At 45.6% G+C, this 19,188-nt stretch overlaps 1 protein-coding gene across 5 annotated transcripts in view; it reads right to left on the bottom strand.

Annotated features, from left to right (window-relative positions):
- The window catches only part of PARP14 (poly(ADP-ribose) polymerase family member 14), a 37,102-nt gene that overhangs the window by 16,931 nt on the left and 983 nt on the right, over window positions 1–19,188 (bottom strand). For 4 of the 5 annotated variants that reach the window (XM_038583029.1, XM_038583033.1, XM_038583032.1 and 1 more), the window contains exons 2-6: window positions 15,090–15,223; window positions 14,067–14,100; window positions 9,723–9,965; window positions 7,133–7,369; window positions 932–3,150 (exon numbers count right to left, since the gene is read on the bottom strand). In XM_038583029.1, the coding sequence (XP_038438957.1) occupies window positions 932–3,150; window positions 7,133–7,369; window positions 9,723–9,965; window positions 14,067–14,100; window positions 15,090–15,223 (2,867 nt within the window). Of the gene's footprint in view, window positions 1–931; window positions 3,151–7,132; window positions 7,370–9,722; window positions 9,966–14,066; window positions 14,101–15,089; window positions 15,225–19,188 lie in introns of those variants that run through there. The other variant, XM_038583030.1, reaches the window with a different exon arrangement.

Genomic DNA, 19,188 nt, shown 5'->3' with positions numbered 1-19,188 from the left:
CCAAGGCAAAGTCGTGCTAGATATTTATTTAATAACACTCCGGGGGCAGCCCAGGTGGCTCAGCGGTTTAGTGCCGCCTTCAGCCCAGGGCCTGATCCTGGAGACCCAGGATCGAGTCCCATGTCAGGCTCCTACATGGAGCCTGCTTCTCCCTCTGCCTGTGTCTCTGCCTCTCTCTCTCGAATAAATAAATGAAATATTTAAAAAAAAAAAAACACTCCAGGACAGCAGAGAGCCGTCAAAAATCGATATATAACTAGTACAGGGTTTCTGAAGGAGAGCAGAGCCAGTGGCTGGTGGGGTCTGGGGCAGGAATCAGTGCACCAGGCAGAGGGAGACGGGCTGTCACCTGGGAGGGAACCTGCACAAACACAACCCCGGGAGGTCTGAGCTGTGGTCAGACTGGTTGGACCTGACAGAGATGTTCTAAATTGGGCCAGATGAAGACGCCAGAAGACCGGAGAGGGGACGTGAGCAAGTGATTTCCAAAGCTGCCCCTCATGGGTCACCGAGGAGTGATGACCCTGGTTCAGTGCCATTGACAAGACTCCCATCCTCTGCTCGGATTTTTCTGTATCCGCTCTCAGTAAGTTTGGCAGGAAATTAACTTCAGATCTGCCCAAATATGACAGGTGTAAAGGCACTGCGAAAAGCACAAATGTGGAAGTGGTGACCCTGAGCGTAGATGTAAGATATTGCAGGTTTTCACATCGGCTGGAAACCACTCGCAGGTCCCGCCATAGGCTGGCCAGTCTCTGTTGGTAAATGTCTCAGTGAAGTTGCCCAGTTTTCTGAGGAAGCCCCACCTGAGAGGCTGGGTCAGGGGGGCACGGGGTCTCCCCCTGGGTCCTAGCCGCCTCCACCCCACCCCCGGGACAGGCTGGCTGGGGTCCCAGCACCGCCGTGGTGTCCTGCAGGCGGGGACACTCACCGCAGCTCTCTGTGCATCTCCTTTCACCAGCAGGACCCTCAGATTGCCCTGGGACAGCGACACCTGTCCGCTTGCATGGACACCTGTCGGGCCGGGCTGCACGGCGGCAGGTCCAGGGACCTCGGCCAGCGCTGTCACAGTGTCCGCGAAGGCCTGGACGGTCTTCTCCGCTGTATCCACCAGGTAAATCTCTTTCAGGGCGTGCCCATCGTGGCTCAGCTGGCAGCTTTCCTGGACGGCCAGAACGATAGTCCTGACGCACACGGCTAAGGGGAAGCCGAAGAGTCCGGAGCTGATGGCAGGGATGGCCACGGACCTGCAGCCGTGCGCCTCGGCCAGACGCAGGCTCTGCTTCACAGCCGCCTTGAGCTGGGACACGCACCTCGAGGCCTCGCTGTCCTTCCACTGGGGCCCCACGGCGTGGATGACCAGGCGGTAGGGCAGCTTCCCCGCCGTGGAGGCCACGGCGCCGCCCACAGGGACGGGGCCCGCCGTCCTCAGCAGCCGGCTGCAGTCCTCCTGGAGCGCGGGGCCTGCTGCCTGGGCCAGCGCGGCCGCCAGGCCCCCGCGGAGCTGCAGGTCCCCGCTGGCGGGGCTCACCACGGCCTGGGCGGCGGGGAAGCGGGTCAGGTCGCCCCGCTGCACGGCCAGGGCCACCCCAGGGCGCAGCTCCACCCGAGGCAGGCCCCTGTGCGCGTCGCCCCGGCCCGCCGCCCCTGCGGCCTCCTGCAGCTCCAGGCAACAGCCGAACCGCCGCTGGACCTCGCTTCTGTAATAGGGCGCCTTCTCCTGGAAGAGCCGGCTGGCCCCCGGCGTGTGCACCTGCAGGCTTTCCACGCGCACGGCCTCCCGCACCTGGCCCAGGAGACTCACGCCCTCCAGGACCCTGGCCTGAGGCCCGATCAGCAGGACGCCTTGGGCCCTGTTCTCCGGATTGAAAATGACCTGGACGTTTGTCCTCTTCATCTTCTGCCAGCAGAGCTTCTTCTCTCTCCTCAAGTAATCAATGACGATGGGAGGCTCGATTTCGATCAGTCGCTCTACCCTCATGTGCTTTTCCACAAAGCTGAACAGCAAGCTGTAGGTTTCATTCACTTGGCTCGTGCAGCCGGCGATGACGACCTCGGCTTTGGTTTCTGAAGTGAGCTCGTCGATGATCACAGTCCTAGAGGGCGAATTATGTCTCCTGTGCAAACTGTGAGTGAGTCCTTTCCATTTCCTGCCTTTAAGAACTTCCCCGTCCTTAAGGTCCAGGCGCTTGTAACTTAAAGCAGTGACCATCTGCTTTGCGGCATCCGATAGGACTGCAGAGGAATAGCCGGTTAGGACGACAGCTGTACCTGCTAGCTCATAAACTGCAAGAATTTTCTGTGCCACCAAAAGAGACTTCGAAAATTCTACACAGTCTACTTGTTGCAAAAACTGGAAAATCTCAGGGGGAAGCTCGATGCTTTTTTGAACCATGATGTCCATCTTCTTCTGTATTTCACACTTTGCTTTATTCACATCTGCGTGGAAACCCTTGAAGCACATGTGTTGAGAAGCTTTGTCGAAACACATCTCCACCTCTGGGCACTCAGTGCGGAGATGCTCTAGGGCGTTGCTGTGACACAAAAGAGAATACCTTCCGGGAGAAAGAGCCACTTTTTCCTCTAGACTTTGCTCTTCTCTCTTAATTTTTTGAACGGTACTTTCTATTAATTCCTTGATTTGTGGCTCCACGTTCTGTACATCCTCTGATTTCCCCACTAAGGTTACAGTCCCTGTCAGTGTATCAAACTCTATCAAAATCCTGTCGTCTTCTAAATGATTTCTTACGGTGTCCCACACCGTGGGGTCCACAGTAAGCGTAGTAACTTTATACTTAGACCTGATGCTAGAGAATGCCATGGAAACATCTTCCCTCCAGGTCCTGATTTTCAGTCTACCTAGACAGAATAATGTGGTCGCAGGTCTGATAGTAACTTCAGCACTGAGTTTAGACCATATTAGTTCACAGTGACATCGTCTCGCTTCATCATTTATCTCCTTGATCAGATGATTCTTTTGCTGCAAGAACCTCCATAAGGGAAGATCTAATGGTTCTCTGAATGGTGCCGGAAGCTTGATCAGAGGTTTTTCCTTTCCGTACAAGGCTGTGCCCAGAGAGGTATAGTACGGAAACACAGAGAGTGGCATATGTTTGAATTCAAGTTTCTTGGTCATGATGGTGTGTAACACTTAAAAGGAAAGAAATAAAATTATTCCAGTGTGATGTTTCAAGTGAAAAAAAAAAAAACACTTCACTATTAGAGGAAAAAAGAATCCTAATGATTGTAAAGCTTTGATGTTATAACGTGCTATTAGAAAGCAGCACTACTCTCAAAGTGCTCAAGTGTAAATTGATTTTTATTAATCCTACATAGGTATCCTTTGTTTAATGGAATACTTTTCAACCAAGATCACTCTATGTTGAAATTCTGTTAAGTAAATTCTATTTTCTGTTTTCTGATAACACTGATATATCACCAGCAGGCTAACAAATAGATAAGAATTTGTTCACAAATATGGGGGTCATGTTTGCCCTTGTGCAAAGAATATTCTGGTGCTCAAAGCAAAGCTCGTGTAAGAATCATGATATACGCTGCTTCTTGCACAGTCTCACAGTTTTAGGCTTCTTAGCTGATTTATTCTAGTAATCCCTCTAAGAGAAAGAGCATAATAATAATATCAGAGCTTACCATGTGTCAGATGCCATTCTAAGTTCTTTCCACATACTTATTTATTTAAGCTTCTCAACAACTCTTTGAAGTAGAGGCACTATTATTATCACCCCTATTTACAAATGATAGAACTGAGGCTAGGGAAGGTTAGGTAACTCAGATGGGACCATGTTAATGACAAATATCTGAGCTAAGATTTGAGCCAGTATCTGTCTAACCCTAAAACCCACACTCTTGCCCCTTTACCAGGGTTTCCAAACAAGATAGGCTCATGGTCGTTGGAGAACCCAGCTCTGGGGACTTGGATTCAGTAAGTCCTGCCCTTCCCCTTGTCCTTGCTATGATCCCCCTCCTGCCACTTCTGCTGGGGTGGTCCCTAGGGTGGGATGTGTGTGTATGTGTGTGTGTGTGTGTGTGTGTATGTGTTGGGGGGTACTCTTCTTTCCCTTGTGTTAGTTATTAGGTGAAAAGGGTCTAAGAAGGAAGATAATTAGAATGAATTCCAGTAACACCTTGGATTAAAATAGCATCCTTATAGAAATATGTGAAAAATAACTTCACCTTGTGCATGATTGTCTCCTAGGCCTGGAGCCGGATGTCACAAAAAGAACATGGCCTTCAGAGGCCAAGACACATAGCTGGAACTTCCCAACATGGCTCTGTATGGGCCCTGAGCCTGGGCAGGGACCAGTGACCACTAACGTGTACTGAGACCCACCATGTGCAGGTATCATTTCATTCGATCCTCACAAATTCTTCTGAGGCATGTAATAACGGTGAGCCTTGTTTTATAGGTGAGAAAACAGGCTTTCGGTGGGTTAAAGTAAATTGCTCAACACTGGACCTGAGTGAGTAGGCATTTTTCCAAAGAAGACATCCAGATCGCCAACGGACACACATGAAAAGATGCTCAACATCACTCATCATCAGGGAAATACAAATCAAAACTACAAGGAGATACCACCTCATACCTGTCAGAATAGCTAGTATCAAAAATACAAGAAATAACAAGTATTGATGAAGACGTAGAGAAAAAGGAATCCTTGTGGACTCTTGGTTGAATTGGTGAAGCCCCTGTGATAAATGGATAAAGGGCAGTGGGAGATACAGGCTTCCAGTTATGGAATAAGTAAGTCACAGGGATGACAGGTACAGCAGGGGAATAGAATCAATGATATTGTGACAGTGCCGTATGAATGGCGATAATGGTAGCTACACTTGTGAGCAGAGCGTATAGAGTTGTTGAATCACTTTGTTGTGCACCTGAAACTAATATAACATTGTGCGGCAACTATACTTCAAGAAATATATATACAGGGGCGCCTGGATGGTTCAGTCGGTTAAGTGTCCAACTCTTAGTTTTGACTCAGGTCGTGACCTCAGGATTATGAGATAGAGCCCCCATGTCAGGTTTTGTGCGCAGCATGAAGTCCGCTTGAGATTCTCTCTCTCCCTCTGCCCCTCCTGCTTGTGCCTGTGCTCTCAAATAAATAAATGAATAAATAAATCTTAAAATATAGAGATAAATAATAATAAATAAGTAAAGTAATAATTTGCCCAAGAGCACAAAGCTAGTAAGCACCAAACCCAGGATTTGAACTCTGATCTGTCTGACTCAAGAAGCATCACAGATGTCACCTTGCTGTGCCTTAAATTCTCCATCCTGTGTCCTCCTCTTCAAGAAAAAGTAACTATATGCACAGCATTACTAGGATTCAGTGAGCTACTGTGGCAGAAAACACAGCAAAAGATTTTACTTAGAGTAGGTTATTCAATAAGAGTTCCTTTCCTTAAGATTTTATGAATCAGATCTTGTAAAATTGAACAAAGTAATTCCAGAATAAGTGCCTAATTTATTCCTCTCAAAGTAATCTACGTAAAATGTAGGTTGCTGGCAAATTATGTTTTTAATCCAGCTTTTGCTACAGTTGGCCTCATTACTAATAACCCATTGTAAGTGGTGAAATAGCCCATAGGAAAAATTAATGTTATAGGTGAACAGGAGATTGGGAAAGAATGAAGAGCTTAAGAGCAGAGATTAGGGGCTAGACTAACCAGGTTCAGATACTGGCTCTGTCACTACTAGCTGTGTAACCTTAGTCAAGTTATTTGACCTTTTTGTGCCTGTTTCTTATTTGTAAAATAGGGATTACAGTACTGGCAATGTCCACAGAGCAGTGTCTGCGAATACACTTTGTAGCGCCCTGCAGAGCTATGCAAATGTGAGTTATGATTATAAGAGGGAGCAGCCAAAGAAAGGGAAAAATCAGCGTATCTCAGGCCACAGAGAACAGAGAGTTCATGAGTTTAGATGGGGAGGCATGGCCAACATAGTCACGAAGGGGAACCTTTGAAGAGTGCCCAACTGGTCACAGGTGCAGCTCTGCATCAAATAACCCTAATTACATAGTTCGTATTATTAGTCATCCACGTGTAATGCAGACATCCTGAGACAGAGCCAACTGCACCAGGCCTTCAAGAGGTTCGAAGCCCCACCATAAATTGGAAGGTTAACTTCTAGGCAGCTTCACGTAGCTCTCTCCCTGGGTCCAAGCCCAGGTTCAGGGAGATTTAAACCAATTGTGACCTCTTTTGTCCCCTTGCCCAAGGAACACACTAGGACTTTTATTCCATTCTAATCCAAACCACACCTTCACTCCAGTTTCCCCAACTCATCAAAGCCAAAGGGAGTTTCCTCCATGTATCTCCCATGAAGCAGTTTATCTTCAGTGGGTGGAATGCCACAGGATCATGTCTCATGCTCCCCCCATTAATCCCAAGCCCACTGTTCCTCCTCTCCCTAAGACGTCAGCCCCCCTGATTCCTATTCCTCAGCCTCCACCTTCAAACATCAAGGGGAATCTCCGAGCTGAGTCTACATGTCTCAGTGAACTGGCCATCTAATATCCAAAAAACCCTCAGAAATGATTCCATGAAGTTCAGCTGGACATGGTTTTTCACAAGGATTGCTGCAAAGAACAATCTAGCAGACATCCATTGGATGCCATTTACTGTCCCTATTAATTTCTGACTGATGAGACTGACAGGCGAAAGGGGAAGTAGTGATACTTTATAGGAAGTGTACGTGTTTCTGAATATTTCTTTACCTAACCTTGTTGAAATTGAGACTTTCTACCAAGTGTACAGCTGAAACACACATGATTTTAATTTCTATGTGAGAATTTACATCCTTACAACTCCCAGTCTTTTTTATATACAGTATTTCAAAGAGTCTACGAATTATATATTTTTCACTCTAGGTAGAAACTCATGAGAGAATCTCCTTATGTCTTTCAAAAGTTAGCATTGCTTCTCTAAAGTTTAAATCACTGGACTCATTAACTATCATAACCCAGATGAACAGGATTACTAATTGGATTTCCGTGAAACTTATGAATAAGAAGTAAAACGCATTAGAACCCAACTGATAACTTAAGCTCTGCTAAAATGGTTTAGATTATGTCAGGTAGGTTCACAGAATCAGGCTCATAGATGTTACCTTTTTTGTCAAAAAACTCAATCAGAGCCGAACTCTCTTCAGGAAAACATTCAATACTGGCAACTCTTCCTCCTCCATTTTGTGGATTTTCAAATAAACACTTCAAATTATAGTCATTAACACCAGGTGGCAAGTTTTCAACCCTGATTGTTTTTGTCACTTCCAGAAGTCTTGGAGAAAGCTGAAGTTGTTTCACTGAATGGTGCCTGGCACAATCATCAACGAATTTGACGGCATCTACAAATCAAAATCAATCGATAGATCAGTCAGGAAATTATGATCATACCTTTATATTATACAGAAGAAACTGTCTGAATATTAATTGAGATAAAGAAGATAGCTAAGCACTCAATTTTTATATTTTTTTAAGCGCTCAATTTTTAGAGGCAAGATTTTAATTTCTATGTGAGAATTTGCATCCTTACAACTCCCAGTCTCTGAACGGTTGGTTATACACACGTGAATGTTTCACCTGGCTTACTGCCCCAGAGCTGTGTCCTCGCCTGCAGTCACAGCTCTCTCCAACCCCCGTTGACATCCTACCTGGGTGCTCTCTCTACGATACAAATCCTCTCACTACATTCTTTTCTCAAATCCTACCACGGCTCCCCATTACCTGTAGGAATCAGTTCACGTTCCTTAGGCTCAAAATGCCCTTGGTTGGGTATTTGATTCCAAAGTAATTACCAAACATCACTTCTGGTTATTTCCTGCCATTCATTTTATTTTCCATATTGTCCCCAAAACTAGCCATTATTTTGAAAACCCTATTCTCTTTTGCCTCAGTATATATAATCACCTATATCTAAAGTCTCTAATTTTTTTTTTGTCTTGGTCCTATTCCTCCTTCAGGACTCTGATTATCTCTTTCAAATTAATAAATATCGAAGGTGGGCCCATGATGTGCCCGCACTGTGCTGACCTGGGGTTAGATTGATGAATATAACAAGTCCTTGAAAGTTCACCATCTGGGAAGGAGGGAGGGAGGGAGTCTTGAAAGTACACAAATGACCTATTGCGGGATCAGATGACGCAGGAGGATAAATAAGTGGAAATCCCACAAGGACTCCCAGAGAAGGTAGTTGCTGATCTGAGTTCTGAAGGATGAAGAAGAGTTTAGCAGATAGATAAGGGGAGGAGAGCTTTCAGGCAGAGAGAAGAGCAGTGGCGGGAAACAACAGTGTACTGGGGACCTGGGAGACTGGGACCACTGGAGCATCGACCTCATAGACGGGAGAAAGCAAGGCAAAACCAAGCCACCTTGTTTGGGTCCCCTCCCCCCCTTCCCTGAAGCCTGCTGTTTTATGGCTGAGAGAGGCAGCTTCTCCTCTCACATCTTCATTTTTCATTTACTTATGAGTCTCTAACTCCACAGGAGTTCCTCAAGAGCAAGCCAAGAATTATTCATCTAGGTACCCTCAGCACGTAGGCAAGTGCCTAGCACATAGCAGTAATCACACATAGTAGGTGTGATTAATGAACAAAAGCAAGTCCACTTAGTTTTTCCTTTATAAAAAATAATTATACATTTGAAATAAGAATAGCACCCTTCACTGAGCTCTTACTATGTCTCAGGTACTATATGAAGGGCTTTGCACACATTATCTCATTTAACCCTCTTAGAAGCTGTATCAGGTAGGTGTTTTTTCCTCTATTTTATAGATGAGAAAAGCAAAGCCCAGAAGGTAGTAACTTGGACAACCTCAGAGAATTAGTCAAATGGTGGAGCTAGAATTTTGACTTCATGACCTGTGCTCTTACTTAGCCATTCTCCTACCATGGCCATGGGACAGTGAAGGCTCGGATTAGAACAGAAGAATCCCTGGTCTTTCTGGAGATAACTCCACACACAGACCTTGAACAGCACTCATTTCCTGCATCACGTGCACTTACTCTCCTGCATATGGGATGACCATGCTAGTACTAAGGAAATATAGGGTAAAGGAAACAAGACAACCGGCTGTGTAGAGGTGGGCTGCCGAGGTTCAAATCCAAGAATTGATTAGCATCTCTGCATCTCCGGCTCCTCGACTATAAAATGAGGAGTGATAACAATGATCTCAAAAGGTTGTTAAAAGGAATAAATACATTGACACATGGCACAGGCTTGGCACACAGTCCCTGACTTACAGTATCTCTATATGAGTGTCTGCTGTTATTATCATTATTACATTCCATTAAGTCTAGTTTGGTAACACAGATCAATATTTACTTCTCCCAGTGAGATAACACGTGAAAATGCTGACTCGACTCCTTAGAATCACTTTAATAACCTAAGACTTTAGATTTCTATTTGGGTGTATAATCTGTGTCTATTGTTCGTCTCTCTCTAACACTAACACACACATACACACACACACACACACACACATACTCATACAATAAAGTCTGATTTACTGAACATACCAGAATTCAGTTTTAAAACAAATCTTCTCTTTCAAAATAAAAAAGCATCTATTCTAACTTGGAATCTTCTCTTACTAGCTACTGGAAAAAGTCAAACTTTCAGAGAGATTCTATTAGCTGAGTGTCTCAGATCCCAAAGTGCGGTGCAAAGAAGATTGGCAAATGCAGCATTACTTGATCTTACCTGTATGCGTTTGAAAGGTAACTACAGCAACATCAAAATCTCGTAATACTTCCACTTTGAAATCATTACTGGACAGGCCGCTTACATTCTCCACTAGCAAGATTAACATTATATCAGTTACATTTGCCTTGAGATTTTCAAATGCAACCAAAGAGGAAGTATTTTCACATTCTTCTGAGGTATCTTCCATTCTCTCTCCTCTTCTACTGAGAGAAAGTTTTATATCCAGTTCCTCTGACACATCTGATTTTAGGAGGACAAAAGAGGCACAAGATGTTACATTTGTCTACCATGGTCCTAGCAAAGTAAATTGTCATATGACACTGTCCTTTTCCTTCTCTTGACTAACTCAAATAAAAACAGATCTTAGAAGGCTTTTTGTTTAATTAAAAATAAAATGTAGCATTTAACTATTATTGATGAGCCTGATTTTTGGTATGCCCCTCCTGCCTTGTCTTTCTGAGGAACCTTTCATAGCATTTGACATATGCTTCTATCCAGCACCTCATTCTAGTTCTTGAACTCAGCTTCTCAAAAGCAAGGGACATGTTTAGTCATCCTTGTATCACCAGCACATGGAATATACTTGAGGCTCAATAGCGTTTGCTGAATCGAAGATTTACTGCTTGGGCCACTGGAGGAAGGCAAGAATATCTGATGACATGTAGCACATTATGCTCTGAAAAGTAATACGTTTTCATCACCGAGAAGAAAAAAGAGAGTCATTGAATGACAAAGGAATATACATAGAAAGTAAAATGGGCCAGAGAGCTGTATGTATGCATCCAGCTCACCGGACAGCAATCCTCCCAGGCAGCTTGGTCCTCTGCATTGTCAGCCCTACGTGAGCCCTAGCTATGCACCAGGTCAGGCCCACTCTCTGACTGTCCAGGGCAGTATGATGCGTATGATAGGATCTTCAGACATTCTGTGAGTGACGATTCCACTGGGGCCCTTACTACGCTCAAGGCACTGGAAGTGTGGGGAGGGGTGCACACAGAAAACAGCAGATAAGGAGCTTACAGATTTTCTAACGGAGATACACAAAAAAATGACAAAAGGAACTGACATTTGTAAACATCTATTATGGTAGAGCAAGATGCTACGTGCTCACCAAATTCCATTTAGTTTTCTTTCTGGGCCACATTTCCCAGACTTCCCACAGTCGAGTTCGTGTGGCTAATGGAATATGGGTGGAAGTGTGAATCGCACTTGCACGCCTGGCTGGTACAAATCTCCTTTATGTGAATCTCCATTCTCCCTTGCAGTGACATTGGAGGCCACAAATCAAAAGTAATGTTGCCAAGAGATGGAAGGAACCTGGAATTCCTGAATGGCTGTGAAGCGGTGTAGACGCCTCCCTTCCCCAGCTGCTGACCACACTGATCTATGATGTGGGTGGTTGTTTGTTCCAGCAGTTAGATCTAACACCCTGACACGGACTCCTGCTCTGCGCTGGAGGTAACATCAGGTACTCATGCCAAATACACAAAGAGCTGGAGGATTCAATAATAACAGCATTCAATGAGCCAGGTGTGACAAAGCAGAAGGACTGCCGAGCTGGGGGTGAGGTTGTGGGAGTTCCACCCCAGACGCTGCCACATTTCAGCCATGCGACCTCAGGCATGTCTCTTTACAAAACAGTATTGGATTAACCGAATGGTAAGAGCCTTCCCAGCAGCATAGTTTTATGACCTTATGACTATTAGAAGGTTCATCACAAGAGAGGCTTGGTTAACTGCCAAATCAAGAGCATCAACAATCCAACCAGGAACCCAAGGGAAACAAGGAGACTGGGTTGCCTTGGAAAGGTGTCAGGAAAAGGAAAAGGTGTCAGGAAGCTCAGTGGGTCTTGAAAGCTCTCTTGAGTTTAGATAGAAGTGGGGTAGCAGGGATTGTGAGCCACAGAAGTAGAGCAGAGCACCATGCCTGTGCCAAACTATTCAGGAAATGGTGATCTGACCAATGAAGCTCAGGGAGCACTTGTGTGCAAATATAAGAAAAGGCCAGAAAAGTCAGCTCCATCCAAAGTGCGGTGAGGACTTTCTCTTGCAGTCGGTAGTAAGGGGGAGTTGTGGAAGGTTCTGTGATAAGGAAGACAGGATATTTAGCAATAGTAAAAGGGCCGGTCAGAGTTAAGGGGAAGGACATCAGATACAGGGCGGCCAAGCAGGGTGTGCCTGCCACGCTGGATCTATGAGGTAATAACGGGAGCCTGGCATGAAGGAGGGACAGATGAGGAAAGTTTTTTTTTAATTGATTAAAGTCTCCGTGACTAATATGTGTGAAGGCTTAAAGGAGAGAAATGACTGAAGTTTCTAGCAGGTGATGGGCAGACTGGTTGTGTACTTCAAGAGGAATAAAAAAGCCAATCAAGGTACCAGTTTGATGAAGAAGATGACACAGATGGCTTTGACATGGTGGCTCTAACGTATTTTCCAACAGGAGGGCCAGACACAAGGTTTGGAATTTGGAAGAGAGTCCAGGCTAGAAATATAGACTTGAAAAAGCCAGAATTTGCTAACCACGCGTGACCAGTATTTCTCTGCTCTTGCATGTCTCTCTTTTACAGGTTCTTCTAATTGCTGGTTTCCACCTTTCAGACCCAGCCCAACTCAGCTTAGCCTGGAACAGGACATTAGCTCAGTGTTCACACCCTCTGGTGTTGGCATGTGGCTTGACTGCCCTCCCCTTCCTCTGTCAACTGCTTGTCCCTCTCCAACTTTAAGCCCGGGGCTGCGGGCATGCCCAGTGCGCCCAATGTGCAGTATTCTCTGTTCTCCTCATCCCTGAAATGTGGGACCTATTAGGAAACCACCCTCCACCCTGATTTTGCTCAGTTCTGAAACCTGTCTACACCATTCCAACTAATTTCAAGACACTTAGCCTTAGGGTCACTATCAGGATTCAGTGTGCAGCGACCATTGGACAAGGGACACCCACTTATGTCTCTTAAAGGGGCCAGCTAGCTACCTTGTTAAAGACTGCCCAACTTCTTACTGCTGCTTACTATCATTAGAGTCTGGGTCATGCAAAAACAGGTCAGCGAATGAGTCTAAAGTCTCCAGGACAATGAAAAGTCCATTGGTGGGGTGGGGCTGGACGGCTCTTTCTGAGAATATACTTGGTGTTGTAAGCAAATCTGAAACAGCGCTGACAAATCAGTGAAGACAGAGTTAGGGTAAAATCTATGGAACCATAAGAAACACAGACTTGATTAAAGTCTAGACTCAGGAAATGGCACAGATATAGATGTACCAATATAAAACCACTTCCCGCTCTAAAATTGAGCTTGAGGATACAGCAGCTAAGGCATTTGCCAAGAACAGATAAGGATTTAGGGAGCTCCCACTGTTACGTGAGCCAGTTCCATATCTGCAGACTAGAAATCAGGAATTACTCTAGGAGACAAAAAATTCCTATCTCTTAAGAACCGTGAGCTTCTTAAGAAAACCCCACATCCTAGATTCTACAGTTGAATAGTGTCTCCACGTTAGGTAAAAACAATCCATACGTCCCTATCCGGTCGGTTTGCCGAGTAAAGGCAGCTCTCAGGCCTACTGCCATTGTCGAAAGAGAAAGTTGCAAAAATCTAAACATATTCTCAAGATGGTGTCAATTTTAGAGGATAATAGTTTATATATTTTTGGGAATTCGTTTTCCCTAAGATTTGGATATATGTACCACTTTGTCTCTCTTGCTCAGCCATTCAGGACACATCATCACCTCCTCCCCTTTATAACAGCAGGCTTCGCCAGGCAAACGAGCTGCTTCTACACTACCTGGCAGGTGTACTGCAGGCCATACCCAGACACTAGATAAGTAGCAGAGTCCATAGCAGAGGTTGCAGGCTGTTTCCTACAGCAGATGGGATGAGAAGAGCTGCTGCTGGTCTAGGGGTGCCACACCCACATACCGCACCCAGCACTTAGAAGCTTTCGTCCATCCTCCTGTTGTGGCTCCAGAGGACAGCACCCTCCCTATCCAGTGCTCGGACACTGACTTAGCCACACATGGCACACACTGGCACATCACGTCCTTGCTTCATGATGGCTGGTTGGGCACAGGTGGGCTCTGAGTTTATCACCATCTCCCAGGCACCTCTTCACCTCCCTTCAATTGCAAGGTGTTTCCCAGGCCCACAGAGACAGCTGTTCCCATCCTCCTGACCTGGGACCTCAGGGGGCTCCCCCAGGGTTCACCCTCAGCACAGATGGCTGAGAGTATGTAAATGTATACCCCACTTTGTGAAATCAGGAAGAGAAGGATGACCCCAGCAAGTGCCATCTTTGATGAATGCAAAATTGCTGGCAAAGGTCAACCGTCACAGTTCTTTGACCTTACCTGGCTCTTTGACATGTTCTTTGGTCTCCAATTCCTAAAATCCAATAAACAATAGAGCAGAATCAATAAACTACTAAAATTTCTTTGCATTACGAAACTGTCCCTGGGACTGGCCTGGAGACACAGGGTCAATAGAAACAATAATAAAAAGCCCTGGCACTTTTGCTATTGAATGCACCTCACGTGTAGCAGCATATCCACTCAGCACAAGAATCACTGGTAAAAAGGAATCACAAATAACTGAAACCCCAATTAACACCAAGTGCTTGGGGTATGGGATAAGACCCAAAACTTCAGGCCCCTAGGTGGCTCAGGCAGTTGAATGTCTGCCTTCAGCTCAGGTGTGCCTTGTGCTTTACAGAGCTTGTTTCATTTAATCCTCACAGTGATCTAACAATCCAACGAGGACTGGATTACTATCCCATTTTATTTTTTTATTTTTTTTATTTTTTTATTTTTATTTATTTATGATAGTCACACACACACACAGAGAGAGAGAGAGAGAGAGGCAGAGACATAGGCAGAGGGAGAAGCAGGCTCCATGCACCGGGAGCCCGACGTGGGATTCGATCCCGGGTCTCCAGGATCGCGCCCTGGGCCAAAGGCAGGCGCTAAACCGCTATGCCACCCAGGGATTCCACTATCCCATTTTATAATCGAGGTGATAGCACATATAGTATGAACCACTGTCCCCTCAAAATGATGTAAAATTAAAACAGAGCAAGTTCCAGATTAAAAGCACCCAAGAAAAACAAACGCAAAAATTTACATCTGAAACCACTCTCGTTATAATCTGCAAATTCTGACTTTTTCCGAAAGTGTCTAAATCAAACCAAAAGGGCTCCCACCTTCAATATTCCATAACTTCCCCATGACCATTATCACTCTCTCCACATCTATAAGGTGAATTCTGTTGCAATTCGATTTATATTTGTCTTCCCTCTATACTCTCCATATTGAGAGTCCCTTCCCGCACACCTCCGCAGATGACCCTACATCCCTCTTACTCACTCCTTGACTTACCTTTGTTGGAATTTCCCCCTCAAAGACATCCTGGACTTCATCTGGGGCTGTGGGCAACTGGACAGTCAACTGGAATGTTCCTTTTCCTAGCCATACTAACTCATGGTTCTTTCTCTCCAGAACTCTTTGCTGAACTGAAATTAAAAAAAAAAAAAAAAAAAAAAACTATCAATCTTTATTTTTTTGTCAATCTTTATTAACAAAATTATTCCATAATTTCCATAGGGTTTCATCATTATCAATTGGTGGTTTGGTCAGTTTCCCAAGCAGGCCCTTGGGTGGTGAAAAGAGGAAGAGTTTAGCAAATAGACGTGGGTCTCAATCCCATCTTTACCCTTAGGTTTTAACTCTTGTGCATGTTCCTTAATAAGTCTCACTTACCAAGCCTCAGTGTTCCTGTCTATTAAGAACTAACAAAGATGGTCTTGTACAGGTGTTACATGGATTAAACTGGAAAACATCATGAAAGACTTAGTACAGCACACTGTGCTCTGTAGGCACTTAGAAAGGTAACAATACAAAAAAAAAATACAAAAAAAAAAAAAAGAAAGGTAACAATACTTATTCACAAGTGAAAGGAAATAAAGCATGCCTCGTGCTGAGCCACTGAAGGTTGGGTGCTGAGACAAGGCATGATGAGAGCTAGATTTTAGGGAGGTGATTTGAGTGACCATGAACAAGAATGGCCAGGAATCTTGTGAAAAAGCTATTCCACTCAGCTCTTTAACCTGTGATGATAAGAGCCTCACCTCCGATAGTAAAAGGAGTAGAAAAGAAGGGATGGGAGATATTTAAAAAAAGAAGAAGAAGAAGAGGAAGAATTAGCACACTAGGCAGCTGGGTTGAAGTGAAAAAATTAAACAGTGAACATAAGAGTCCAAAAACTTGGATTTGAATTCCAACTCGGCCAAAAACTAGATGAGTGACATTGAGAAAATATCTTAATGTCATGAGTCTGTTTCCTCCCTTAAAACGGTGTCTGTGAATGAATTCTGTAACACCCGCAAGATTATGCAAATGTGTTTATAATTATAAGCAGGAGCAGCCAGAGAGAGAAAAGGAAAACCAGTGTATCTCAGGCCACGGAGAAGAGGGAAAGAATATGTTTGGAGGAGGAGGTGTGGTCAACATAGCCGGGGCAAAGAGGTCAGGGTGAAGGGGATCTTTGAGAGCGCCCTACTACCCACAGATGTGGCTCTAACGGGAACGATGTGGCATTCTGATGTGGACAGTCTGAGAGCCAATGATGCGGGGCTCTTTCACAAAGAGGAGCTGGAATAGCTTTCCCACCTCAATCACGCATGAAAGCGCGGAAAAGTGAGGCTTTCACTGGAGGCTAACTCAGGAACAGGCCCCAGAAGCAAGAGGAGAAGGAACGCCAGACCCTAATTTGACTCATTCTGAGATGGCAGGTGTCATCACATGGACTCCTGAGGGGTTGTCCCAAGCTAGAGTGGGGACCGGGGACTGGATAAGACCCCGGAAGCCTGAGAACAAGCCAAGTTTTGTAAACCGAGTTGTCTAGAGTCATGGATTCTGTGATGCATTTTTTATAATTCCCTAGACTTTAGTAGAGTCTTATCCAGGCATCTAAGCGCCAAAGCCTGTGCCGAGATTGCGCACGATACGTACGGCACCACGATTCTGAGACAGCGGGCAGTAGCCAGATGAGTAAGTGACCCGCAACGAGGACAAGGTGAATCTGGGAGGAAAAGGGAGGGCTGAAATTCTGCTGTCCAGCCACCCTTACCCATGTGGACAGCCTCCCTTCTGCACCAACCTCAGACCACCTACATTTAATTTTACTTAAAGAGGAGATGGGTTCCCTCACTCCAAAGAGGCTGAAAACCATCAGGAGCCAAAGTATGGCCGGGAAGGATGATCAATGCATGCATCTGAAGCACGCTTAACATCTTGTAAGTCGGGGCACCTGGGGGGCTCAGTGGTTGAGCGTCTGCCTTCGGCTGTGTGACCCCAGGGTCCTGGGATCGATTCCGCATTGGGCTCCCTGCATGGAGCCTGCTTCTCCCTCTGCCTGTGTCTCTGCCTCTGTGTCTCTCATGAAAAAATAAAATCTTTAAAAAAACAACAACGAAAATGTTATAAGCCAATTTACACTGGACTTTTCAGAAACTGCGTGAACTATTTAAAAGTAAGATACAGCTTCCACATACTTCTGTGTGCTATACACTAATTTTTACAAAGAAGTGCTGTTGGGCTCATTCTTACTACATGAGTTATATGAATAAAATTGGGCTACACTGCAAGCCTGCACCTGGTGGGGAGGGCGGAGGGTGGAGGGTGGGAGGTTGGAGGGAATCCCTGGAGAAGAACTAGTCTGAGGACCGCCAGGGTGGGGTCACTCATTGTTAGCAAATTTCTGACAGCCTGTGGCTGGGGCATTACTTCCTCCGAAGGAAACTGAAACTGAAAAGGCACTTCTCACACCCCAGGACCTTTGTTATAAAAGATTCTGAGTAGTCCGAGTTGTCTGGGCTGGAGCAGGTGGGGGAGGTGGGCAGGGCGATGAGAAGAGAGAAGCCTAGCAGGGAGACTGAAACCGTTTCTGCTTTCAGGGCTAGAAGAGAATGATGATTGATGCAAAAATGGATTTTGTGCTCTTGTTTTTATGCTGTTTGTATTTTCTCTTAATCATTTTCCTTTTTTGTTCATTCAGGGTTGTCAACAAGCAACTGAGCTTCCCAAACGTTAGCACACCAGGGTCACCTGGGGTGCTGGTTAAGTGTGCAGATTCCCACTCACCCACACCCGGGGCTCCTAAGAGACAGCTGGGACTGCTTCTGTTTAGTCTGCTGTGAGTCAGATGCAGAGGCCGGTGGTCCCAATTTGCGAACTACTCGAGGATAATGAGATTCTACAGAAGAAGTAAGTGTCCCTAAGGGCCAGGCCCATACGATGCTGACAGTTGCAATCAAAGTGGTCAAACTCCTCGAGGTAAATGAAACCGAGGGGAAATGGCATGCATTGCACAGCTGCCCTTCAGAGCATTCATTCCTCGCTGAAATTAATCCTCTGAAAACTTGGTTCTTTGCTCTCATCAGGGCTCTGAGCCTAGTAGGTCTCCTGTCCCCTACCTGCCTCCCCTTAGACACACTTAGCTGTGGACCCCTCTCCTCTCTGGGTTTCATTTTTTCCTTTCTGGATCTCTGCCCTAGACCATTGCAGTTTCTCTCATGTAAGCCTCACTGGCTCTCCTCTGGCTCAAATGCTTCTCCAAATCCAGCGACAGGAACATACAATCAGAGCTTGTCCACATCCTTCCCTATGGGATTCCAAAGGAAAAAGTGCGTGCTTTGGGAACAGCAGGTCGCAGGCCTCTTGGTACCGACCTGGTGGTGTCTTGAATGAGCGGATAATAATTGGGTGAGTGCTTTAGTTCCCTTTCCTAAGCCAGGGGGTAGGGAGCGGTGAGAACTCAGCCACTCAACTGCTGGGGATGGGGAGGGATCTTCCCACACACACAAAGCTCAAAACTCCCAACCCACATCAACTCCGAATATCAGTCTGAGAACCACCCTGACACCTAGGGAAGAGGTACCAGTGCACCCTCAATAAAGATTCTATGTGTTGGTCAACAGCGCACAGCCCTCCACTAACTTACTAACTTTCTATATTTATGCCCCATGTGATTTCAGGCAGCACTTTTGCGCCTCCTCCAGGTGATCCCAGAAACACTGGGAATCTCCATGACCCGTGGGAATAGCCCCGTGACTCCCCCACGTTATTGAATACCTTTCTTTCCCCACCTAAAAAATACCTGAAGGAAAGGAGGCTCTCATTCTCTCACAGAGCATTGACCTGGGTCCCCAAATCCAGAACATGCATCTTCCATCCCTACGCTGATCTTCCTTGCTCCAGGACTCACCTGTCCTCATCTAGAACATTGCGTGAAATCTCCTAAAAAGTTCTGATTTGTAGCATTTCTCCCGGCAGAAGTCCAGGTACTTACTTTCAACCAAATTCATCTCCCTAAAGTGGGTTTGGACATCCCCTCTGCCTACTATGGGGCAAGTTCCCACCCTGCAGGCGTCCTGCTGGGCCCCCTACCATCTCAACCCAACTGTCTCTTGCCCTTCAT

Source organism: Canis lupus, chromosome 33, assembly GCF_011100685.1.
Source record: "Canis lupus familiaris isolate Mischka breed German Shepherd chromosome 33, alternate assembly UU_Cfam_GSD_1.0, whole genome shotgun sequence".
Classification (NCBI taxonomy): Eukaryota; Metazoa; Chordata; class Mammalia; order Carnivora; family Canidae; genus Canis; species Canis lupus.
This window is presented reverse-complemented; position numbering and strand designations above follow the sequence as displayed.